This window comes from Heptranchias perlo, chromosome 14, assembly GCF_035084215.1.
Source record: "Heptranchias perlo isolate sHepPer1 chromosome 14, sHepPer1.hap1, whole genome shotgun sequence".
Taxonomy (NCBI): Eukaryota; Metazoa; Chordata; class Chondrichthyes; order Hexanchiformes; family Hexanchidae; genus Heptranchias; species Heptranchias perlo.
In genome coordinates, this window is record NC_090338.1 from 40,036,153 (window position 1) to 40,052,385 (window position 16,233).

The window sequence follows — 16,233 nt, forward strand, 5'->3', positions numbered from 1 at the left end:
AGACACGATTTCCCCTTCATAAAACCAAGTTGACTCTCCTTGATTGTAATATGAGTCTCCAAATGTCCTGCTACTACTTCCTTAATAATGGATTCTAGCATTTTCCCAATGACAGATGTTAGGCTAACTGGTCTATAGTTACCTGCTTTCTGTCTCACTCCCTTCTTGAATAGGGTTGTTACATTTGTGGTTTTCCAATCCGCTGGGACCTTTCCAGAATCTAGTGAATTCTGGAAGATTACAACCAATGCATCCACTATCTCTGTAGCCACTTCCTGTAAGACCCTCGGATGCAAGCCATCAGGTCCAGGGGCCTCGTCAGCCTTCAGACCCATTAATTTACCTAGTACATTTTCTCCAGCGATAGTGATTGTTTTTAGTTCCTCCCTTACCTTTGCCCCTTGATTTTCTACTATTATTGGTATGTTATTCGTGTCTTCCACTGTGAAGACAGATACAAAATATCTGTTCAATTCCTCTGCCATTTCCTTGTTTTCCATTATTATTTCCCCAGTCTCATCCTCTAAGGGACCAACGTTTACTTTAGTTACCCTTTTCCTTTTTATATACTTGTAGATGCTTTTACTGTCAGTTTTTATATTTTTTGCTAATTTATTCTCATAATTTATTTTCTCCCTCTTTATTATTCTTTGAGTCATCCTTTGCTGGTTTTTAAAGTTTTCCCAATCTTCAGGCTTACCGGTAATGTTTGCCATGTTGTATGCTTTTTCTTTTAACTTGATACCATTCTTGACTTCCTTAGCTTGCCATGGTTGGTTCACCCTTTTTGTGGAGTCTTTCCTCCTCACAGGGATATATTTTTGTTGTGAGTCATAAATTATCTTTTTAAATGTTTGCCACTGCTTATCCACCATCATACCATCTAATCTGTTTACCCAGTCCACTTTAGGCAATTCCACCCTCATGCCTTATTTAAGTTTAATGCAGTAGTTTGAGACCCAAGATCCTCGCTCTCAAACTGGATGTGAAATTCTATCATGTTATGATCACTGCTTCCCAAGGGATCCTTTACTTTGAGATCATTAATTAATCCTGTTTCATTACCCATTACCACATCCAAAATGGCCTATTCCCTGGTTCCCCAATGTATTGGTCTGAGAAAGAGTCCCGAATACACTCAATGAACTCCTCCTCAGGGCTACTTTTACCAATTTGATTTGTCCAATCCATGTGAAAGTTAAAATCGCCCATGATTATTGCATTAACTTTTTTATAAGCCCCCTTATTTCCTGATTTATATTTTGCCCTACAATGTAGCTACTGTTTATATACTACTCCCACCAGTGATTTCTTTCCCTTGCTATTACTTACCTCCACCCAAATTGATTCGAAATCTTGATCTTCTGAGCCAAGATAATTTCGCACTATTATACCAATTTCATCCTTTATTAACAGAGCTACCCCACCACCTTTACCTTTTTTCCTATCCTTCTGAAATGTTAAATAACCCTGAATATTTAGCTCCCAAACTTGGTCACCTTGCAACCATGCCTCTGTAATGGCTACGAGATCATTTCCATTTGTTTCTATTTGTGCCGTCAATTCATCTATCTTATTATGAATGCTGTGCGCTTTCAGATAAAGGACCTTTAATTTTATCTTTTTACCATTCTTTCCTACCCCGGCCCCATTTGCTAGTGTTTGTACACTCTGTCCCTTCCTGACACACTATGTTTATCATTACCCCCACCACTTTCCTGTACTACTTCCTTGTCTTTTCTCTTCATCAATCTAAACATCGCCCCTCCTGAGCCCTCCCCCCCCCCCCCCCCCCCCCCCCCCTCTATTTAGTTTAAAGCCTTCTCTACTGCCCTAGTTATTCAGTTCGCCAGAACACCGGTCCCAGCATGGTTCAGGTGAAGCCCATCCCAATGGAACAGCTCCCTCTTTCCCCAGTACTGGTGCCAGTGCCCCATGAATCAAAACCCACTTCTCCCACACCAATCTTTGAGCCGTGCATTCATCTCTCTGATCTGATTTACCCTGTGCCAATTTGCTCATGGCTCAGGTAATAATCCAGAGATTATCACCTTTGTGGGTCTGTTTTTTAATTTAGTCCCGAGCTGCTCGAACTCCCTCAGCAGAACCTCTTTCTTAGTCCTACCTATGTCGTGGCCCACGTACATACAGACGACAACTGGATCCTCCCCCTCCTGCTCCAAGTTTCTCTCCAGCCCTGAGGAGATGTCCTTAACCCGGGTAGGCAACACAGCCTTCAGGACTCTCGCTCTTGGCTGCATAGAGCAGTGTCTATCTCTCTAAATATACTGTTGCCTACTACAACCACATTCCTTTTTATTCTCCCCACTTCAATGGCCCCCTGAACCACGGTGCCGTGGCCAGTTTGCTCATCCTCCCTGCAGTCCCTGCACTCGTCCACAAGGGCTGCAAGAACCTTGTATCTATTGGACAAATGCAGAGGCTGAGGCTCCTGCAATGCTATCTCCTGGATCTCCGTAACTGCCTCACTCGCAGTCACACCCTCCTGACCCTGACCATGTGCCAATTCTACAGTATTTAGTCTCAGGGGCATGACTGCCTCCTGGATCAAAGTGTCCAGGTAACTTTCTCCCTCCCTGATGCATCGCAATGTCTGCAGCTCGGACTCCAGCTCCTCAACTCGGAGCCTAAGTTCCTCAAGCTGCAGACACTTACCGCAGATGTAGTCATCCTGGACAAAACTGTCCGGTAGCTCCCACATATTGCAGCTGCAACACATCTCCTGGCCTGTCATAACTATTTTATTTATTTAATTGATTACTACAATGTCAATCAAATTATTTTTAGGTTGAACCAAATACTGGCCTTGTTTAATTTATTAAATTAATTTTAGTTTTTAAAAAAAAAATTTCGTTTTATGCTATAAGTTACTTAGCCCACAGTTTTAAGAAAGAAGAAAACAGAAGCGATACTCACCACCAACCACCTACCTGCCTGCCTTACCTGTGACGTCCTACTGCAGTTTTGTTTTGTTGTTGCTGTGACCCACTCTCAGTACGCTCCTCACCGCCCTGCTGACTAATCAAATGCAACTCACCCCTTACTGCACCGAATCCCCTCACTCACCAAATTCCCAATTATGGACTCTGTCGAAACCAGACTCCATTGATAGCTGCTACTCTGTGTTCCCTCACTTTGAGGGTTGTGAATCTTTGGAATTCTTTACCCCAAAAAGCTGTGGAGGCTGAGTCATTGAATACATTCAAGGCTGAGTTAAACAATTTTTTGATCAGCAAGGGAGTCAAAGGATATGGGGAAAAGGCGGGAATGTGGAGTTGAAGTAAAAATCAGATCAGCAATGATCTCATTAAATGGTGGAGCACGCTCGAAGGGCCAAATGGCCTACTCCTGCTCCTATCTCTTATGGTCTAACCTTGACAAAGTGTCAGCTGGCTTTTCAACACTTAGAGTCATCATAACTGAGTCTGATCCTGTCTTCACCTGATTATTTTATGTGCATTTCCAACAGAGGTCACTGAATAGTAATCAGGAGGGGGAAACCTAACTGATTCTCTCATTCTTAGCCCAGGAGACTTGGGACCTTCCAGGTCTGTATGACTCAGTACTAAACAATGCACTTACCATTAGCCTTCAGTAGCATTTAACAGATTTATTTTAGAATACATAAACAAATACAAATAAGAGCTGTTGTTACAACAGTGTGTGGGGATCATAAAATGCTGACATGTTTTTCTGAGGGAGTATTAATAATTTAAAAGAATACCACATCTGAGAATTGTCATAAAGTCATGTAGTCTGGTGCTGATTGTAGTGTCACATTGTTATGATACCAGGTAATTTTACAAATTGCTTTTATTGGATGTTCCACAATGTACAACAGCAGAAGTAGAATTGCTTAAGTATAGCAACCATTTGACAACCACTGCTTCATTCTATCCTTTGTTGTTTTAGACTGTATCTTAAGTTGCTCTCAAATAACATCCTTCTAAATTATCAAAACATTTCTGGATACATCTGAAGATGGCTATATTTGTCTTCATTTTCAATGTAACCCTAAAATAACTAAATTCTCAGGAACAAAGTTTTCTTAGGGCTGAACGTGGGACCAGGAGTAGGCCATTCAGCCCCTTGGCTGATCTGTATCCCAACTCCATCCACCCACCTTGGCTCCCTTAATACCCTTGGCTACCAAAAATCTATCCATCTCAGATTTTTAATTATTAATTAAGCATCTACTGCTTTTTGTAGAAGAGAATTCCACATTTTGTGAAGAAGTGTTTCCTAACTTCTCTCCTGAATGGCCTGGCTCTGATTTTAAGGTTATAGAATCATAGAAGTTATAACATGGAAACAGGCCCTTCGGCCCAACATGTCCATGTCGCCCAGTTTATACCACTAATCTAGTCCCAATTGCCTGCACTTGGCCCATATCCCTCTATACCCATCTTACCCATGTAACTGTCCAAATGCTTTTTAAAAGACAAAATTGTACCCGCCTCTACTACTGCCTCTGGCAGCTCGTTCCAGACACTCACCACCCTTTGAGTGAAAAAATTGCCCCTCTGGACCCTTTTGTATCTCTCCCCTCTCACCTTAAATCTATGCCCCCTCGTTATAGACTCCCCTACCTTTGGGAAAAGATTTTGACTATCGACCTTATCTATGCCCCTCATTATTTTATAGACTTCTATAAGATCACCCCTAAACCTCCTACTCTCCAGGGAAAAAAGTCCCAGTCTGTCTAACCTCTCCCTGTAAGTCAAACCATCAAGTCCCGGTAGCATCCTAGTAAATCTTTTCTGCACTCTTTCTAGTTTAATAATATCCTTTCTATAATAGGGTGACCAGAACTGTACACAGTACTCCAAGTGTGGCCTCACCAATGCCCTGTACAACTTCAACAAGACATCCCAACTCCTGCATTCAATGTTCTGACCAATGAAACCAAGCATGCCGAATGCCTTCTTCACCACGCTATCCACCTGTGACTCCACTTTCAAGGAGCTATGAACCTGTACTCCTAGATCTCTTTGTTCTATAACTCTCCCCAACGCCCTACCATTAACGGAGTAGGTCCTGGCCCAATTCGATCTACCAAAATGCATCACCTCACATTTATCTAAATTAAACTCCATCTGCCATTCATCGGCCCACTGGCCCAATTGATCAAGATCCCGTTGCAATCCCAGATAACCTTCTTCACTGTCCACAATGCCACCAATCTTGGTGTCATCTGCAAACTTACTAACCATGCCTCCTAAATTCTCATCCAAATCATTAATATAAATAACAAATAACAGCGGACCCAGCACCGATCCCTGAGGCACACCGCTGGACACAGGCATCCAGTTTGAAAAACAACCCTCTACAACCACCCTCTGTCTTCTGTCGTCAAGCCAATTTTGTATCCAATTGGCTACCTCACCTTGGATCCCATGAGATTTAACCTTATGTAACAACCTACCATGCGGTACCTTGTCAAATGCTTTGCTGAAGTCCATGTAGACCACGTCTACTGCACAGCCCTCATCTATCTTCTTGGTTACCCCTTCAAAAAACTCAATCAAATTCGTGAGACATGATTTTCTTCTCACAAAACCATGCTGACTGTTCCTAATTAGTCCCTGCCTCTCCAAATGCCTGTAGATCCTGTCCCTCAGAATACCCTCTAACAACTTACCCACTACAGATGTCAGGCTCACTGGTCTGTAGTTCCCAGGCTTTTCCCTGCCGCCCTTCTTAAACAAAGGCACAACATTTTCTACCCTCCAATCTTCAGGCACCTCACCTGTAGCGGTGGATGATTCAAATATCTCTGCTAGGGGACCCGCAATTTCCTCCCTAACCTCCCATAACGTCCTGGGATACATTTCATCAGGTCCCGGAGATTTATCTACCTTGATGCGCGTTAAGACTTCCAGCACCTCCCTCTCTGTAATATGTACACTCCTCAAGACATCACTATTTATTTCCCCAAGTTCCCTAACATCCATGCCTTTCTCAACCGTAAATACCGATTTGAAATATTCATTCAGGATCTCACCCATTTCTTGTGGTTCCGCACATAGATGACCTTGTTGATCCTTAAGAGGCCCTACTCTCTCCCTAGTTACCCTTTTGCCCTTTATGTATTTGTAGAAGCTCTTTGGATTCACCTTTGCCTGATCTGCCAAAGCAATCTCATATCCCCTTTTTGCCCTCCTGATTTCTCTCTTAACTCTACTCCGGCAATCTCTATACTCTTCAAGGGATCCACTTGATCCCAGCTGTCTATGCATGTCATATGCCTCCTTCTTCTTTTTGACTAGTGCCTCAATCTCCCGAGTCATCCAAGGTTCCCTACTTCTACCAGCCTTGCCCTTCACTTTATAAGGAATGTGCTTACCCTGAACCCTGGTTAACACACTTTTGAAAGCCTCCCACTTACCAGACGTCCCTTTGCCTGCCAACAGACTCTCCCAATCAACTTCTGAAAGTTCCTGTCTAATACCATCAAAATTGACCTTTCCCCAATTTAGAATTTTAACTTTTGGGCCAGACCTATCCTTCTCCATAGCTATCTTAAAACTAATGGAATTATGATCACTTGTCCCAAAGTGATCCCTCACCAACACTTCTGTCACCTGCCCTTCCTTATTTCCCAAGAGGAGGTCAAGTTTTGCCCCCTCTCTAGTCGGGCCATCCACATACTGAATGAGAAATTCCTCCTGAATACACTCAACAAATTTCTCTCCATCCAAGCCCCTAATGCTATGGCTGTCCCAGTCAATGTTGGGAAAGTTAAAGTCCCCTACTATTACCACCCTATTTTTCTTGCAGCTGTCTGTAATCTCCTTACATATTTGCTCCTCAATTTCCCGTTGACTATTTGGGGGTCTGTAGTACAATCCTATCAAAGTGATCTCTACCTTCTTATTTTTCAGTTCTACCCATATAGACTCAGTGGGCGAACCCTCGGATATATCCCCTCTCACTACTGCCGTGATGTTCTCCCTAATCAAGAACGCAACTCCCCCTCCTCTCTTACCTCCTGCTCTATCTTTCCTATAGCATCTGTACCCTGGAACATTGAGCTGCCAGTCCTGCCCCTCCCTTATCCATGTTTCAGTAATAGCTATAACATCCCAGTCCCATGTACCCATCCATGCCCTGAGTTCATCTGCCTTGCCCATCAGACTTCTTGCATTGAAATAAATGCAGTTTAATCTAGACTTCCCTTGGTCTTTGCCCTGCTTTCTCAGACCATCTGTCCGGTCATGTTCTGTACACTCTCCCTTACTGCCTTTTGTTTCTGTCACCATTTTATTTCCCACTGACTTCCTGCATCGGTTCCCATCCCCCTGCCACATTAGTTTAAACCCTCCCCAACAGCACTGGCAAACACTCCCCCTAGGACATTGGTTCCAGTCCTGCCCAGATGCAGACCGTCCAATTTGTACTGGTCCCACCTCCCCCAGAACCGGTTCCAATGGCCCAGGAATTTGAATCCCTCCCTCTTGCACCATCTCTCAAGCCACGTATTCATCCTAGCTATCCTGTCATTCCTACTCTGACTTGCCCGTGGCACTGGTAGCAATCCTGAGATTACTACCTTTGAGGTCCTACTCTTTAGTTTAACTCCTAACTCCCTAAATTCAGCTTGTAGGACCTCATCCTGTTTTTTACCTATATCGTTGGTGCCTATATGCACCACGACAACTGGCTGTTCACCCTCCCCCTTGTCCTGGACTCCAACAGCAGAAAAAGTTTCTCTCTACCTACCCTATCAATTCCTTTCAAAATCCTAAAAACTTCAATCAAATCACCCCTTAACCTTCTATATTCCAGGGAATATAAGCCTAGTTTATGTAATCTCTGCTCATAGTTTAGCCGTTGGAGCCCTGGTAACATTCTGGTGAATCTGAGCTGCATTTCTTCCAAGGCCAATATATCCTTTCTAAGGTGCAGGGCCCAGAACTGTACACAGTACTCCAGATGTGACCAGGACTTTGTATAACTGTAGCAAAACTTCCTACCCTACCCTTTATATACTAGCCCTCTAGTTATAGAGGCTAACATTCCATTAGCTTTTTTGATTATTTTTTGTACCTGACTACTACAGTTTAGTGATCTGTGTACATGGACCCCTAAATCTGTTTGGACCTTCACTGTTCCTAGCTTTTCACTGTTTAAAAAATACTTGGATATATCCTTTTTTGGTCCAAAAAGGATAACCTCACACTTAACCTGCATTGAAATCCATCTGCAACAGTTTTGCCATTCACTTAATCTATCAATGCCTCTTTGTAATTTTATGCTCCCGTTTACTATGCCACCAATGTTTGTGTCATTGGCAAACTTGGATATATGGCTCTCTATTGTGTTATCTAAGTTATTAATACATATAGTGAATAGTTGAGGCCCCAGCAAAGATCCTTGTGGGACACCACTGGTCACTTCTTTGCAATTAGAGTACATACCCATTATCCCTACTGTCTTCTATTGCCTAACCAATCTCCTAACCAGGTCAATAATTTGCTTTAATTCTATGAGCTTTAATTTTAGCTAACAGTCTTTTATGTGGAACCTTGTCAAATGCCTTCTTGAAGTCCATATGAACTAAATCCATAGACATTCCCCTGTCTATTACTTTAATTACTTCCTCAAAAAATTCAATTAGGTTGTTTGACATGACCTACCCTTTACAAATCCATGTTGCCTCTCTCTAATCAGCTCAAATTCCTCTAAGATCTCAGTCACCCTGTCCTTAATGATAGATTCCAATAACTTCCCCACAACCGATGTTAGACTAACTGGTCTATAATTTCCAGGTTTCACTCTCTCACCTTTCTTAAATAATGGAGTTGCATTTGCAATTTTCCAATCTAAAGGGACAATTCCAGAATCAAGAGAGCTTTGGAAGATTATGGCTAAGGCATCTGCAATTTCCTCACCTACTGCCTTTAAAACCCTGGGGCATAAACCATCAGGTCCTGGGGATTTGTCAGTTTTTAGTGCCATTATTTTTTCTAATACTGTTTTCTTGCTTATGTTAACTTTAGTGAGTGCCAGTCCTTGATTCATTATTAACATCAGATACATTGTCCTCTTCCTCTACTGTGAAAACTGACAAAGTAATTATTCAACAAGTCTGTCATTTCCTTATTTTCCTTTGCAATATTACCCACATCTGTTTTTAAAGGCCCACATTACCCTGTTACATAATAACATTCAATGTATAATGTGTTCATTCCCATTTCAGATATACTTGGTATCATATTCAAATGTGTTGATTCAAACAGAGCAAATTAAAAACTAACGAGGCAAAATGGACAAGCACAGATGTTGGGGATTGAATAGTTAGAAAGTTAAATATAAAACATCTGGTGTGAAGAAAATTAAAATATTTAACCCTTTGAATAATATGAAACTTTGGGACACTAAGGTAGAAATACTAGAAATGTAAATAACTTCCTTTTTAAATTATGACATGTTATCCATTAACTCTCTTAAGCAAGATGCAAAAATTTGGACATCTAAAACAAAAACGCTAGAAATATTCAGCAAGCAAGGCAGCATCTGTGGAGAGTACAGAGGAGTTAACATATTGGGTTGGATCTATCGTCAAAAGAGTCTTTCATTCTAGCAAGAAGAGAAATCCAAGATACACAGATAGTGAAAAAGAAAATGTACATACAAGATAAAAAGAACATATACCAGTGGATTTTGACGAAGGGTCAAAACCCCAAACGTTAATTCATCGGTTCTCTGAACAGATGCTGCCTGACCTGCTGAGTTTCTCCAGCATTTTCTGATTTTGGTTCATCCCCCCACACGTCTTTTTCTATTTAAAAATATGTATTGATAGATTTTATTGTAGATTCTCCTATCTACTTTTTTTCATTACCTGCTCCTCTTGGGTTTTCCTTTCTCCTTGTTGCAATGAAAGAATGCCATCACCTTTGCGAGGGTCGGACGGAGGGGTATCCCTGTACCTCCGTGAGAGGGCAGTATGAGGCTGACCCTGGCATCAGTTGCGTGGGAGTTCCCCGAGCGGGCGCCATGTTGGTGGCGCGGCGCGGCGCCTCGTGACGTCCTCCGTGTCCCTGGCGACGCTTGCGTGCGCGCCCCCCATCGCTGTAGGAATTCGCGCCGACTGTTCGCTCCTCCGCTCACGGCGCGCGCACACCCTCTCGGCCTGTGGTTGTGAGCGGCGCGCGCGCTCCCTCCCTCCACACACCGGCGCGCGCGCGCTCCCTCCCTCCACACACCGGCGCGCTCGCTCGCTCGCTCCCTCCCTCCTCCCTCTCGAGTGGAGTATCGCTGCCTGGGTGATGCTGTAGCAACTGCAGCCTGCTGCACGTTTCACTCGGGACAACGGAGACTGCCTGAACCCATTGCATTCGCTCATGAAGATGTCCAACAATGACATAAATATATCTACCACGGAAAGGGTGGTAAAATGTGAGTACGAGCTAAAAAAAAATCCACATTCGATAATTAAGTAAAAGTATAAATAGAAAATTGAAAAATTACAAACGGTTGAATGCATATGCGATGATGGTGATATCGTTCAGTGGAAGCATTAGGAGCTTATGGAGATCGTTGGCTACCATTGGGTTTAAAAATACTAAACGTGTAGCAGTCGGTATTGACACTTTACAAAAATCGTTTGCAAAATACTGTTAGCCGTTGAATGTTTTTCGTTGCAAATTAAATTTAACCGAGTTGTGTATTTTATCATGATTGCAGGTTCCAGCATTGCATATTCTCTCATTGCGTTGCTGTGTAAGCCTCTAATTCTATTAGTTACATTTGCCCTAACATTTTTTGAGTATGGCTATCGCTCGTTTGATATTGTTGCAGTCAACCTTCATACCTATTTCTAACTATAATTATTTAGGATTTTTTTAAAGCAGCCTGGCGCTGTCCAAGTGACAGCTGCTGATCTGCACACAAGCCACTTGGTCAACGTATGCAAAAATAGATTCGAGTTGCAATTTTTTTACGATTAGTGAGAACGGCGAATTAGCTTTGTGTTTATTTTTTTTCTTATAAGGTCTTCCGTTTGTTTTGATTTCCGCATTTAAAGCCACCGCCCGAGTGGAATAATGCGTTTTATTGCAGTGGCTTCACGGCAACATCCATTTCAGAGTGAGTGGGTGATTCCCTCATTTAAAGGTCTCCCCTGGAATTCAGAACATCCACGCAATAGGCATTACTGCAGATTGCTATTTAGAAGTGGATTTGAAAAAAACTGTTTATAGTGTAAATGTTGTATATGGTCACCCTGGAATTAGCTGACGATTGATAGCTATTAGTAGAATGAGTCAGTGGGATTACCTGTGTGGCAGTAGTGTATTCCACGCCATGGTTATATATTGTTCAGCGTAGGGATGTTTATGGAAACACAGGGTACTTTGGAGTTAATTGAAATCTGATTATAAAAAATCCCTTATACTGGAGGGTAGAAGACGTCAGAATGCGATAATCTTCACGTGTTGCGTTGGATAGGATTGTTGAATATTGGCTCCTGGTTCATCCTCAGATTGAATGCAACAGCACTGTAACTGGATACCACTTGGGAACTGTACAACTACATTATTCTGGCACATTAACTTTAATCTTATTATATAATGTTTTTCTCCAAGATAGAGATTTTTTGATGGATTTCCATATGTTGAGTCATAGATAATTTTGGACTAGATTGGATTCCCAGTCCCGTTTGCAGTATTTTATCGGTACTATTGAGGAAGCGTGAACATGTGAAGATACCATTTACTGTTATTCTGTGATAAATACATAGCCTGTGAATAAGCAACCACCATTAACATAGTGGAACTGAAAACTATTGAACAACATGTAATGTGAATTGTATAAATGTCGGACAATTTCTCAAAAAAAATAATAAAACAAATAATTAATCTAAGGATCATGCACAAAAAGAACCATTCAAAATATTTCCCTCATGTGGCCGTGTTTTACAATTTCACTGCCTAAAAGATGGCTAATTCAGGAGTGTTTATCAATTTATCAATTGATTTACTTTAGTATGTAGCATTTGGATTTAAAAAAAATAATATAAACAGAAACTTGTGTGGGAGATAGAGGAATATGATAAGGAAGGATGGTTGATTGATGGGGGGAGGGGGTGGGGTGGTTGGTTCATTCACAATCTCCTTACCTCATTATTTAGGTCAAAGTACAGTTTATTATTAAGATGGCCAAATGGAAAGAAAATATAATGTTTTAGACAAAACACGTCTTAAATATGATTGCCAAATTGCTGGTTAGAGCAACATAGAAATTAGTGTAACTTTCACTGCAAGTGGTCAGATGATGCTCCCAATGTGGTGATAATATTCACGCTGCTCTTAGTCATAAACACATTTGAGACACACACCAGTTAAATAACACTGGAAATATACCAAACAGTTCAGGCCCCTTTTCTCCCACCCACTTGTAAATTATGCTAAGACCCACTGTATTAATATATGCTCTTGTGAATGCCATGTAAGCAAAATGTACAACTGCACCAATATGTAAGGAAATATAAAGTTAAAAAACATGTTTACATCATGGTTTTGATTTGAAAATTGGTAGTATGATATTGCTGCTATCACAACTTAATGGAACTACATTGAATGGTACCAATGAGCTATTTGCAAGTGTAAATGCATGAGAAATCCATTATGGATTGTACCAGGTACTTCACAAAAACAGCTATCTCATTCCACCTTAAACTGGACCATTCATGTAATTACCTGACATAGTTCTCTCTTGAGTTCAGTGCTCTGAAATGTTTGTTTTGATGTATGAACTCAAAATAGTGCTTGACTGGCACACAGACATTCGTTATATTAAACACAAAATTCAAAGTTTTACTTTTTGCTTGCAAGCCCCTTCTAGACTCCAGAACTTTTTCATAGCAACTTATTTCCAAGTCTGACCATAATATAGGTGCACAATCCATTGTCCTGCTGGTAGTTCACTAAAATGATAGCGGTTGACACCATACATTAACTAGGCTTTAATGACTTCTGCAAAAAAGATGTATTGCCAGATACTATTCTTCCATCTGCAAAATAAAAGTAGATAATTTAAATAAGCTGCAGCATAAGCACACAGTGAGCTACAGTGAAATACAAGTTTCATACCACTTGCGACAGCCAGCATAACCAACTTGTGATTTTATTGTTTGTTTTTGAGGCCAGATTCATGTATAAAAACAAAATGTATAACACTGCAACATGCTTTGTATCCTTTATTCATACTGTTTTTGTAAGAATGACATTTAGTTCTTTAGTATCAATTTGGCACTAAAAGTTACAAAATAATATATTGTCAGTACCAGTATCTTTAAAATTGTTTTTTTTAACCCAAATTAAATTTTCACTTGCCAAAAGCTGTTAGAACTTTGACAAGAAGAAATTAATTCTAAAGACTAATGAAAAAAATCTTCAGCATAGCAACAAAAACTTGCATTTTTATAAATGAGCACCAATTAAGTGGTGTGGGAAGGAGTTGCATCAGGCCACAACGTATAAGATACATCAGGAAAACAGATATTTGCAGAAGGTTGAAGGTGAAGGTACAAAAATACCAATGTTAATTATACCAAAATGCAAAATATTGCAGATGCTAGAAATCTAAAACAGAAACAAAAATTGCTGGGAACAGTCAGCAGGTCAGGCAGGATCTGGGGGATAACAGACAAGTTAACATTTCAGGTGTGGACCCTTCATCAGGAACTGTTCTGATGAAGGGTCTATACCTGAAATGTTAACTTGCCTGTTCTCTCCACAGATGCTGACTGACCTGCAGAGTATTTCCAGCATTTGATGTTGATTGTAAGCTTTGCTTTGTTTTTTTTCTCACACACAAGTAGGAAAGTAACTTGCTCCAAGAATTTGCAAGATTTGCTCCAGATTGGTTGGTGAAAGTAATTTTCCAGCCCTGGTTTAAGTATGTAATACACTGTTGCCAGAATTTAATGATCACAGTTTGGCTACATATACTTTTAAGTAAAATCCTGGCTTTAACCAGACCACATGGGAACCAGTTAGTAAAGTACTGACAGTTTTATTTCCACAAGCCAATAGTCTAAGGTTAATGAAACTGAAGGAACAAAAGTTCAAAACAGATTAATGTTGCTTTAAAACATGTGTTGCTCTCCAGCTTTGGTAGGATGAAAAGCAAAGACTATCTTCCCCAGTTTGCGAGTAGCACCTCCACAGTTCCTTCTCTGGTGCCACCACCATTGAATCTTTGAGACCTGTGTCATATATTCTTTTTATCTATCTATTTCTATAATATTTGATTTCTTTTTAGGATTAATTTCAATTACAGATGATAGGAATGAACAGGTTATATTGTCAAGTGCAAGAAAATTAGAATTGGCATTTACTGATAATATTGTATTTGTCCATGCAAATTTTTAGTAAACATTTTAATATTTTTTGGCTGCAGTATTCAATTCCATATCAGCATTATACTGTATTGTTGTTTTGCATGTAGCACTGTTATCTTCAACATTATAACCATTTCTGGTATTGATTTTGGATAATGACACTAAAATATACTGGTACTACAATAGTCAAGTGTGCTGTCATCATTCAATATTAGCACGAATAATTAAGGATAATCACAGTACTGAGGAAAGCAAATTGAATTCTTGTTTGTACCATATTTTAAAAAATCTGGCATGCCACATAATGATAATTCCATTTCCCTATGTTATTTATAGGGATTTAAACAAAAGCAAAATAATACCATTCCTGTCTAGAAGTCAGTCTGCAAAAGTGAAACACAAATCCTAATTTTGATTGACAAACATACTAAAGGAGTATTTTAATCAGTTATGTAATGCAAAATACAAGCTGGACCAGAGCCAAAATAGAGGTAGGCCTGTTGTTAAGCTAATAATGTTATAATGTACAGGCCATGTTTCCTGTGGTAAGGTAATGATGTCACGCAGTGCACTTGCATGCTATTGTTCCCCTAACATTGATTTATCTTTGCTACATAATCCTCATCAGTACATTAACTTTTCCCGGCAAGATTGTTTGTTTGATTGACCTGAAGTAGAAGTTTTGCTGCAGTGTCTGCTGTGTGTGTAAACACTTTAATGCATGATGTACATAATTTCTTTAAGAATTTGTGTAGGCATACTTCAACCATTCTGGATGGCCCACTTCTGTCACCTGGTTTCAGCGTGACTTAAAGCAGGGACTATATAAATGGTTTTGAAGTGCAAGGAAGACAGTTTAATACAAAAACTAAAATGGGCATATGTTGCATGTACAAACTCACTAACAAGAGTTTCCTCCTCCAATGTATTCCTTTGAAATTTAGTTGTTATTCTTACGATTAATGGGCAGAATTTACTTTCTTTGCAGCCAAATCACTTACAAAAAAATGTGAACTGAATTTTATCCACATAGGTGAGATATTATACTATTAGTCTGAAATGCACAAATACGCTGTGCAAAAGTAAATCCTTCATCATTAATCAACTGTATTTTCATATTAAAATATATGTATTTTATGTGGGATACTTAAAGAGAAAAATACATTTTATACATAGAAATATGAAAGGTCATTCAACTGCAAGTAGAATGTCTTTGTTACTTTGAATCATAGACATTCAAAAGAAGATTTATATATTTTTTAAGTTAAGTTATTATAAAGTTTAATCCCTGGTATTTCCCTACAGTTGCATAAAAATCCAATCAATTTTAAAAATGTGGTGCCCTTATAACTCTTCACTGAATTATCTAAATTAAATCAAAGATGATGTCTGTGGCAATAAAACTGTTGCCATAGTTGGTAGCAATCTTTATTTATGATCTTGTAAGAATTACCCAGAACAGCAAATTTATAATTGAATTTGTCTTGATTTTGTGGCCATATCTTTTTTTTCTAGGTCAGGGGGGTTACAGCAATGAAAGATGAGAATCAAAGCAATGATTTTAAAAAATATACAAACATAGTTACTGCCTCTGTAGCTTCCACATGCTAACAAAACTGTGGGCTGATCGAAACATTTCACATACCGAACTATGAGTTGAATTGACTTGTATTAACGTATGTTAATATGGTGTTGACTGATGGAAGTGACAACGCCTTTTCTACATTTAGGTTACTGCACATTGCTATGCAGCTGGTGTGATTACATTCTGGAAGCTAATATTATTAAATATTGTTAAAGTGTGTCCATTCTTCCCTGTTTGCAACATTTAGTTATGAAAATGAACCTTTGAAATGGTTATT

At 39.9% G+C, this 16,233-nt stretch overlaps 2 protein-coding genes across 2 annotated transcripts in view; one reads left to right on the forward strand and one right to left on the reverse strand.

Moving 5' to 3' along the window:
• The window catches only part of LOC137332463 (nuclear factor NF-kappa-B p105 subunit-like), a 126,838-nt gene extending 116,779 nt beyond the window's left edge, over window positions 1-10,059 (reverse strand). Inside the window, exon 1 of the mRNA XM_067996329.1 lies at window positions 9,869-10,059. The gene's annotated coding sequence lies outside the window, so the exon portion shown is untranslated. The remainder of the gene's footprint in view (window positions 1-9,868) is intronic.
• A 240-nt stretch (window positions 10,060-10,299) lies between these two features.
• The window catches only part of LOC137332124 (protein phosphatase 3 catalytic subunit alpha-like), a 463,527-nt gene continuing 457,593 nt past the window's right edge, over window positions 10,300-16,233 (forward strand). The window contains exon 1 of the mRNA XM_067995834.1: window positions 10,300-10,425. Coding sequence (XP_067851935.1) covers window positions 10,371-10,425 — 55 coding nt within the window. The 5' untranslated portion in view covers window positions 10,300-10,370. The remainder of the gene's footprint in view (window positions 10,426-16,233) is intronic.